Consider the following 9,805-nt stretch of genomic DNA (forward strand, 5'->3'; position numbering starts at 1 on the left):
ATTTGATTGTAATAAATGTAGTTGCGAAAAAGATCTATGAAATGAAAATGTTAGAATTTCTGTTCTTCACTAAGTGAAATAATTGAAAGCAATGGTGTTTGAACAGAATTTAACTTTTTATTATTTCTTTGTCCCTTGATGTATATTTTCAAACAAGTGGCATTTATAGAGAAGCAGGGCCTTGTAACTTCAGTAATTCTGACATTATATTTGGGCACAAAAGCCCATAATTAAGCTAAAAACATAGAATAAAGGTTACAAGCTTTTTCTCCAAAGATAAGATTTGGCTTTGCTTTGTGAGTCCTTTGTTAAAGGACTTACTATCAGGTTGTAGACATTGTGTCACAGGACAGCTTTATATTAATTTGAAATAGCTGTTTCATTCATATTTGAAGACTAAGGGTTGCTGGAGGAAGAATTCTCTAATTGTCCTGTTAGAACATCTGAGGCGATGACTTAGTGTGAATGGAAGAATACGCAGAACTCACTGACAGATAGTTGATCTTTTGCAAATTTTTTAATTTGAGAGTGTTCTATTATAGTACTGTGGAAATTCTGGCGAAGCTTGAGCACAGCATTTTTGGAAAGAGTGAAGGGGTTTTTTAGAAACATAAATTGATGTAAGTTTTTTTTCTGGATGTTTTACATTCCTGCTGGCCCGTTATGCTGGTATCCTGGAGATGAAAATAAGCATTTCTTCAGATTCCATGACAATTTGAACTTTGTGTTGATGGTGAGCTTTTTTTGATCTTCAACTAAGCCATCTACCCTAGAAAGTAATAGCTGTCTATTTCAGAGAAAGTATACTTGAAGGCGATACTGAGTAGGGTTCCTGCTATGGATTCTCTCTCTGGACATGAACAGACTGAAGTTAAACCCCTAGTGATGACTATGAAAACAAGTCACAGGTGCAAGGTGGTGATAAAATGAACGTGGACTTGACATATGAGCCCTGTCTATTTCCTATTACATATGAGATCAACATTTATTGTTATGTTAGATATGAGTAGTGTGTCCAGACCTGAGGATATCTTAGAGTTGATTTATTGGACTACAGAATGATCTTCATGATTATCTTCTGCTGTAACATCTGTTCATTCCCTAACCTTTGATAAACTGTTGTAAATGAATCCCAATGCGGCTACAGTATGTTTATGGTGAAGGAACATGCCTTACCAAAACATCAATTTATGCGTGTGACAGAAGGTGGAGGACATTGTTCTTTAGTGGCCTGATACAAAATGAACGTTGCTGTTAAAGAACTTTGGGAGATCTTTTTGGAATATTAGCTCTCGCTTTAAGATGCAACAATTAAAACTGATTTTAAAAGTTTGCTGTGCTGCTGTTACGGCTAAGGGTTGCAGGTTTATTACATTGTTCTTCATTTGAAACTTGAGGTGTTCTTTTGGTTGAAAGTCTTGATAAATCCCCTGAGCAAAGGCTGGAATTACCAGTATTTAATCTTTACGTAGAATATCGATTGTGCAGCATTTTTATTACTTCTGCACGTGTTCAGTGCTTGATGTTTAAAGGTAAGTGTATGAATGACTAGGTAGCTTCAGAAGATGTTGGTAAATCATTACCTGGCCATTGCGCATACAAAGCTGTTTGTGTTGTGTTTGTTCCCTGGAAAATTACATGACGTGAAGGAGTATGTGGCTGAAGATTATTGCTGACTTGGGTAATGACATTGAAAACGTGATGTCTACCTACTGCTGGATTGACTTTCTTACAGGGATCATACTTGAGAAAGCCCAATCATTTTAAGTCAACGTGAAGTAAAAATGTGATTTTTTGAAAAAAAAATTTAGTTTTCATATTAGTGTCCAGATTATGCTAGGCTTAAGATGATGTATTGTTAAATTTCAGTAATTGATATATTTTGTATGTAGTACTGCGTTACATCTGTCACTGACTGTGTAACATGTCCAAATCTCTTACAGACCATGTGCCCTGTCTGTTTGGACCGTCTGAAGAACATGATCTTTCTCTGTGGCCATGGAACATGTCAACTTTGTGGAGACAGAATGAGTGAATGCCCTATATGCCGCAAGGCAATTGAACGAAGGATCCTTTTGTATTAAGTAGTGGAACCCACTGTCTTTTATTAGCATATGAAATAATAAGAACATCTTGATGATCTAAATCTCCATCAGTTTGACAAGTGGTAAAGGGTACTGATAACATTTCTAGTACAGCTTCATTACGTGGCCATTGTTTAAAGACTGTGAACACACCGAAAAAGAGAACAGTATTTAAACAGTCAGCTTGTAGCTTTACTCTTAAAAAAAACAAACCACCTAAGCCTGAAGCTAAACTAAAGCAGTCTTTTTTTCATTTTCTGTCTGTTGTCGTCTTCCCCTTAAAAGTGTAAAGGGACAATCTTATTTTGATTTTGTTTGTGGTTTTTTTAATGTATGTTGTCAAGTGATGTAAGGGTTTTTTTAATATAAAATATAAGTAGTTAGGATTTTTTGTTTTATGCTTTGCTGGGGAACGTTCAAAATTCCTGTGACAGTTATGATTCACAAAAATTTTGATGTTGAAATATACATTAGGGCAAAATCAATACGAAGTTTATACACAGTGGTGATAAATGTCATACCTCTAAGATCAGGCCTCAAAACACAATGTTAAGGTAATTCTAACTTTATTGTGCCCTTTGTTGAGGATGGGTTGGGAAGGAAACAGTAAAGAGAAAGATCTAGTTTAGAAATATTATATTCCCAATACTGCACTTTAGTCTGACAAGTTAAATAGTGAACTTCTTCATTCTGCTAGCCACATCATTTTGTATGGAATTGCTTTTGACTTGACTGGAAAGGAAAATATTTGAGCAGTGGGTCAGTTGTCCATCTCAGTGAGTGAATTTGATCAGCTGTAGAAAAACAAATATGTATGTGGGGCCATTTAAAAATTCTGGGTCTATGAACTAGGGAAGAACTAGAGATTTTGCAATATTTCCTCTCTTGAATTAGTTTTATTGTTTCCAGGCAAACAGTATTAACAGCAGAAGAGGAAATTCAATATTGCTTATTCATCCAAGTCAGGTGTTAACAGCAGAACTTAGCTGTGAACATTACTGGATAATACTGCAAATGATGATAATGCTGATGGAGCAGTGCGTTCTGTGAGCCGTGCCTGGGTGGGTTGAAGGTGGCTGAAGGAGTTAGCTGTCACGGATGTGACATAAGCAGATGTTCGTAACCACGAAAGTGCTACCATTCAGGAACTGCAAGCTATTAACATTTCGATAACGAGTGCATCCTTCCGTCTTTTTGGGTGGAAGAAAGTATGGTGATTTAAAGTTTGTTGTAGCTAAAAGGAATGTGTAATTCAGCAGTTTTCTGAGTGCATAGTTTATGTAGCCCTTTGCTGTTTGCAGACTTTGTTTTGATGTGCTCTTGCTGAACAATGAAGAAATATATGCTGGAGTCACGTAAGCACCTTACGTGATTAATTTCTAAGATTAGAAATTAGATTAATAAGGTTAATCTCTAAGATTAATTTCTCATTTAATTCTCATTGCATTTGTCAAAAATGTGGCAAAGTGAGAGTTCAGGGGAAGATCCAAGTAAGGCAAAGGCATAAAACTGTGATTTCTTCGGAAGGTCCATCTTGGTCTTCTGAAGCTTATGTTGATATGCCTGAACTGTGCAAACATTGGCACCAGTCTCAGGTGATGTTACTAGTAAACTGATACGGTAGGTAAACTTTTAGCCAGAAAGGTTTAACACTGAATAGTGTTTTCCAGGAAACAACCACAGTGATATACTGAAAAAATGTACATGGACTGCTTTTAACATAGCAAAGGGATGTAATATATGGCCTTTCTAATAGCCATCTTTGATACTGATCCAGAATGGCAAACGTTCATCATTCTTTCAGGAATATTTAATTGGACACAATCTGTTTTCAGATAATCTATGTATCTGTCTTTTTGGCCAAACTAAATAGCAGTCTTTTTTTCTTGCTTTTTGGGTCCCTATTCTAAAATATCAGTTTTTCAAAGAGCTTTGGGAAGGTTTTGATACAGGACTTTTTTTCAGTGCAGCGTTTTGCTGTCTCCACTTAAGCTCTGAGTGCACCTGAATGTTCGCTTAATTTTTTTTTGGCCAATATGCGTGTCAGTAGTCAGGTTGCCTTTTTGTAACATGTTTGACAGCGGAACTTTCTGTAGTAGCCTTCAGTTTCTTGGCAGTCTTCCTCTATAAACAGTTTTGTAATGGGATGTGCCATTTGACAATCCATTTTGAGTTCCAGCCTGTAATGCATCAGATCTGGGCCTCAGTTGCCTCTGGCTCTGGTAGACACATTTTAAATATTGTGTCCTATTTATTCTTCAAGGAGACCTCTATAAACTGATATCAGCACAAAGGCAGGGTGGATTTCTTCTTGATAATGCAGCTTAAAACAAACCTCAATATAGCAGTTGGCATTTTCTAATTCTTTGTCACTGGAACAAGCCAGAATTACTAGAAAAGTATTCCAACTTAAACATATTAACAATAATTGACAAATTACTCCAATTGAGTAATTCAGCTGAACAAAAACTGATCTAAAGCATCCTGGGTGGGAAACCAGAGCTTCGTGTTAAATGCTCCTTGTCTACAGGAGGCACATATTGTAGCATAGGTAGGCAAGTACTCCCTTAGGCTTACACTTTTCAACAGAGAAGCTGTAAGTTACTTTCTAACACTTATTATATGGATGCCATCACAGTCCTATGGAAATGGAGATGGTGAATGAAGGTACAGCGATAGCAGCAGCTGTAGTCTTCTGTGCTGTAGTCTTCTGTACTGTAGTTGCACCAGGTGTGTGTGTCTCCATACCAGATTGTGATTGGATTCATCTGGCAACGTTTTGTACCAGTTGAAATTAAAGTCTGTCAACGTGATGCTTTTACAGTGCCAGGAAAAAAAGCTGAAATAGAAAAACTAGGTAAGCTAACCAACGTGCTTGAATTTTTAATATAGGCCTTTAATAGGTGAAAGAACTGTATTTTGTGTTAGGGAGACTACACAGTGCTTGCCTTTCAAAAAACTTAATGAGGAAAAATGTTTGCAAATCCAGTATAATTTATGGAAATAAATACTTAAGATTCACACACTGTCTTTGGATTTTGAAGTAGAAGGTGAACTAATGATGTTGAGGAAGCTATTAAGTTAATTCACTCAATTTAGTCTGGTATCATCTGTGCAACATGCACAGAGTGCAAATTTTTAACACTTAAGTAACTGAAGGAAGAAAACAGCATCTCAGTTGGAAGCCAAAGAGGATTGTAGCAGGAAGGAGAATTGAGGTTATGTCATTGTGCCTCTGTCTTCAACGAGAGACAAAAACATAAATCTCATTATTGTTGCCATTATTATCAAGCAAAATGAAAATGAGAGAAAAAACAATAAGGCATATATCTCTAATATACAGTAAAACGGTAAAATACAAGATCTGCAAGCTTTGTTTATTATCATTATGCCCCAGTATTTAATAGCAGTTTTGAAATTAAAGTGGATTAAATATCTCAATTTGTTTCTTGGAACAAACACCTAACAATACCTATTGTTTGGATGTGAAGTATGCTCAGATGTTTAAGTAAAACACACCTTTTTTTTTCAGTTTAGTAAAATACATAAAGGATCACATCAGTGCAGAGCGATTTGAAGTACAAAGACAACCTATGAGGCTATCAGAATATGCTACATAGTTGTAGCTTGTTAACTTTTGTATAACTATGACTTTTTTTTTCCCCAAAAAACTCCTCTCAATTACTACACCCCAAGTTCTTATGGCACTTCTCAAAATTTGGTCTATTATGACCTACTTTCCATTTGTTGAAATGCTACGTACTTGTATGTTAGGGTTTGGAGGAATCCCTTTTTGCTGAGATAGATACTGAAAATTAGACTGGCAAGAGAATAGACAAATTACTTTGTAAATGTGAAAGTTTGATTAGGAAGTGTTATTCTTAACTTGGACTGGGTGAGGACATAGCAGATTTGCACAAGTTCTTGTGCCTTGTTAGCATAGTCTTAAAATGGATATTTTAGCTTTTTTTAAAGACGTGAAATGGTCTTTTAAAAATAATCTGGTTTAAGTCCTTATTGTGTAGATATTTTCTAGAGATGAAGTTTATGTATGCCTGATTATTTTTAGCAGTATTAATAGTAGAACTGCCATTTGTGTAAACACTAAATTGTTTGAAGAACCTGTTTTGAGCTGGTGATTTCAGCTTCCTCTACAAAATTAAATATCAGAACCTTAATTGTACTCTTCCAGTAGCAGCTGGAGAACCGAAGAGCCTATCCTGTTCTTTGTGCTGTTTGGGTCATGTTTTCACTTCAAAAAACCAACACTACAGCCTAACTTATAGCAGCGCTACCTCCTTTCTGTCATACTGAATTTTTCTCTAGTTGTTCTTTGTCTTTGGGAAGGGATGGGGAATGCCTCAGTTTAGTTTTGCTTCGTCAGTTTTGGCATCTGAATACATTGCTAAGGTTTTTTAACGACTGTATACATTACATACAATAGAAGTTTGTGATTTGTCATGACGTATATTATATATCGTTCCTGCATAACCTGCTGGAATTTGTACTATTGTCTTTTTATGCATTTCATACCCTGTGTTGATAAAGCAAAACCGTTCTTCGCAGAAGTTTTAGTATGTGCTGTTTTTATAGCTAAGCCTGTGGTAAATACGAAAGTTCTGACTCAGGGCTTTTTAACAACTTAAACACGTTCACAATATTCTTCAGCACATCTTGGGGAATATTGGAGATTTAATGACTGTACAGTGCCTTGATAGAACTATTGAATGGGCAGCAGCCATGGAGTCCTTATGGAATGCAGGTATCTTTTGAATCCGGTTAGTGAGTTGATGTTAATATAATTGTGATACCCCTGCCATGCATTTATAAACTTGTATATACTTTCTGTAAAGGAAAATCAGTAAATTTAGGTTTTGTTAAGCTTTCTGAAAGTTGTTTGATTGTTGCACCAGTCATGGGGGTGTGAAGGGCATAGCTTTCAAATTTACAGGAGCAGCATTTGTGACAAAGGCAGCAGATAAAATGTTCTGTATGTGACACTTCTAGTGTGAGGGGAGAGGTCATTGTATAAACAAACGTGTAAAAATACCTACTTTTCTCTGGCCCAGTAAGTCTTTTGTAAGAGAAAAAGAAACAATTGTCAACAGATCTGTATGTTTGCATGCCATTTCAGAGTTACAAAAATCTTTAGCGTCATTTTGACCATGTAGCAGATGACTTTTTGCCCCAAGCTTAGTGTCTTTATGAACGCAAACTATTCATATTAGAAAACAGATTTTACTGAACCACAGAAACATTTCTGTTTTTGTCAAAACAGACTTTGTATTTTCAGTAAATTGTAATTTTTGACTGTTTATTGGAGAAATTTAAGATTGTCTGTGTGAATGTAGTGGATTTCTGTATGCAGATAGAATTACCTAATTGCTTTCATTAAAACTGCTTAGCAAGGTCTAAGCTATTCAAAGGAAATGCTAATGTACTGTGTGGTTAATAAAACTTATAAAAAATGTACACTGACCTTTTCAAAAAGCTTTGATTTTAAAGTGTATTTGGATTGAATTAATACTGATTTTTTTGTGCACGCAACATTGGAAAGGGACTGGTGGTTCATTTCACTTCCTCCTTCTTAGTTGTGATGATGTTAGATGTCACCACGGCATTAGAAAATTGTAAACCTGAACAAATGGTAACTCTGTTAGTTGTTGACATGTAACATATAGAAGTGCACCAGACTTTATTGAGGTTTGTGATCCAAACTTCAAAAAATTCTTGTTCTTTATAATGTATCCCCAAAGAGTGAGTTTGTAGCAACATCAGAATTGCTCGGTGCCTTTGAATCTCCCAGATGTTCAAATATTATTTAAGCAGCACAGTAGAAGTATGAAGGGTGGATTATGTTGTAACAACAAAAAAGGTTCATTTTAAATTTTTATCTATGGTGTATGTACAAATCTTTCTGTAAATATGCAGTTCGTCGTACTGATTAGAGCTGCTGTTAAGTTTCTGTTAGACTCTGGGTTTACTTGCGATTGAATGATGGCCTTTACAGATCTGGCTACGTGAATGTGGTCATTTAAAAATCTCCTGCCAGATACAGTAACTTCCATATTCTGAGACAACAGTTGCTGCATCATAGTGTATACTTTCAGGATTCAATCTAATGGATGCATTCAAATATATATATATGTAATGAATGGCAACAGAACCAACCATAATGGCTCAGTGTTTTAATTTATCATAGTGTACAGGTGAAAAATGTATTGACAGAATAAAAAGTTTGTTGCTCTCTTTCTCAGTTTCTTTTCGTTTTTCAAGTCTTCTTCGACTTCGGTTTATGTGGCAGGTCTATATGAAAACATAATATTTTCAGATATCTTATTTTTTTAGCTTTTTTGTTTGAAAGCAATTGATGTAAATTGCCAAAATACATTTTAAATAGCCTCTTGCTCTTTGCTTTGGGACTTGCAAGCAGTTCACATACTTCTCTGTGCCTGTTCATGGAGAGTGATGGTAACAGTGTTGGCATAGATTTGGTCTCTAGTGGCTCAGCCCTAATATTGGGTCACAATCAAAGCTGCTGTGTTTGCTGCTTTTTGACATCAGTGTTTTCAGATCTTGAGAAGGCTGCCTCATGCTGTATAGTGTAATTAATATAATACTTTATAATTTTAATACTGTATAATATAATTAATCTCCTTATAATGCACTCTGTTCTAATTCCAGCTGTGTTCAATAGTACACCCATCTGTTTGTAACAAGGATGATGAAACTCTGGAGATTTCCTTTGGATCTGACATAGTTAAATGCAGAGTGTGATTTTTCACAGGTGTACTCTGTTTTACTTCAGGAAGGAAAACTAGAAGCAGTATTTGAAAGTGATAGGCTTCCTTTTCAGACTTGATTTTCCACAGTATGGAAAGGTAATTTCAGTTAGTCAGAACCAATATCCTTGAAGATCTACTTTGTGCAACCAGATTCAAAATCAACAAGTAGTGTGCGTAGGAAAGCTTTTACTTTAAAGAGTGAAGCCTCAGCACTGTTCTTATGCTTATGGAAAGATTCTGGGTGAGAGTTACTTTAGGGATTTAACTACTTTGTTCCATTTGCAGTGATGAGCAGTGTGTCCAGGCTGTCCAGAAGATACTTCTGTTTTTTGGAAGCAGTTTTTAGAGAGTTATGCTATGATGGATTGAAATTAGTTTAAATTACTTGAGAAATTGGGAACTATTCTAGATGATAATGTATAAGTTTTATTTTGCTATAATGCAAGACTTAAGTTGAAGGAAATGTAGCATAAAATCTACTACTTACAGTTAGGATTTGTTGGGGCTTACTTGACTGCTCTAAAGAAGATAAAATTTGCTGCAAAATCACCTAAAATTAGGTAAGTACCCTCCCTCCTGAGAATATACTGAGCCTTCGCAACACTATAGCACCATTTCGCTGAATTTTCTTTAAATCTGAGGGAGGTAAGTAGAGAAATTTAAATCTGAGCTGTTTCCTCTGGTGACACTTGTGCCTACCGTGTATGAGTATTTCTTCCACACGGGGTCAGTAGCACTCTCTGTTTGTGACAAGCTGCTCTGTACTATAAGCACAAAGCAAACAAGGGGTAAAGATAATGATGATTGCATTAATAGGTGGGTGGACCAGACCTCACTTGTCCCTTTCTTCAAGCAGGCTAAGTGTAATTAGCTTATTTGCTGACTTCAGTAAGCACCATATTCTATCCTCTGACTCTCATGTGACATGAACATTGC

At 35.9% G+C, this 9,805-nt stretch overlaps 1 protein-coding gene across 2 annotated transcripts in view; it reads left to right on the forward strand.

Moving 5' to 3' along the window:
- MIB1 (MIB E3 ubiquitin protein ligase 1) overlaps positions 1–8,336 on the forward strand; it is an 85,298-nt gene extending 76,962 nt beyond the window's left edge. For both annotated transcript variants that reach the window (XM_069853958.1, XM_069853957.1), the window contains exon 21: positions 1,944–8,336. In XM_069853958.1, the coding sequence (XP_069710059.1) occupies positions 1,944–2,084 (141 nt within the window). In that variant the 3' untranslated portion in view covers positions 2,085–8,336. The remainder of the gene's footprint in view (positions 1–1,943) is intronic.
- The last annotated feature ends 1,469 nt before the right edge of the window (positions 8,337–9,805 follow it).

The sequence above is a fragment of the Phaenicophaeus curvirostris genome, chromosome 3 (assembly GCF_032191515.1).
Source record: "Phaenicophaeus curvirostris isolate KB17595 chromosome 3, BPBGC_Pcur_1.0, whole genome shotgun sequence".
NCBI classification, from domain to species: Eukaryota; Metazoa; Chordata; class Aves; order Cuculiformes; family Cuculidae; genus Phaenicophaeus; species Phaenicophaeus curvirostris.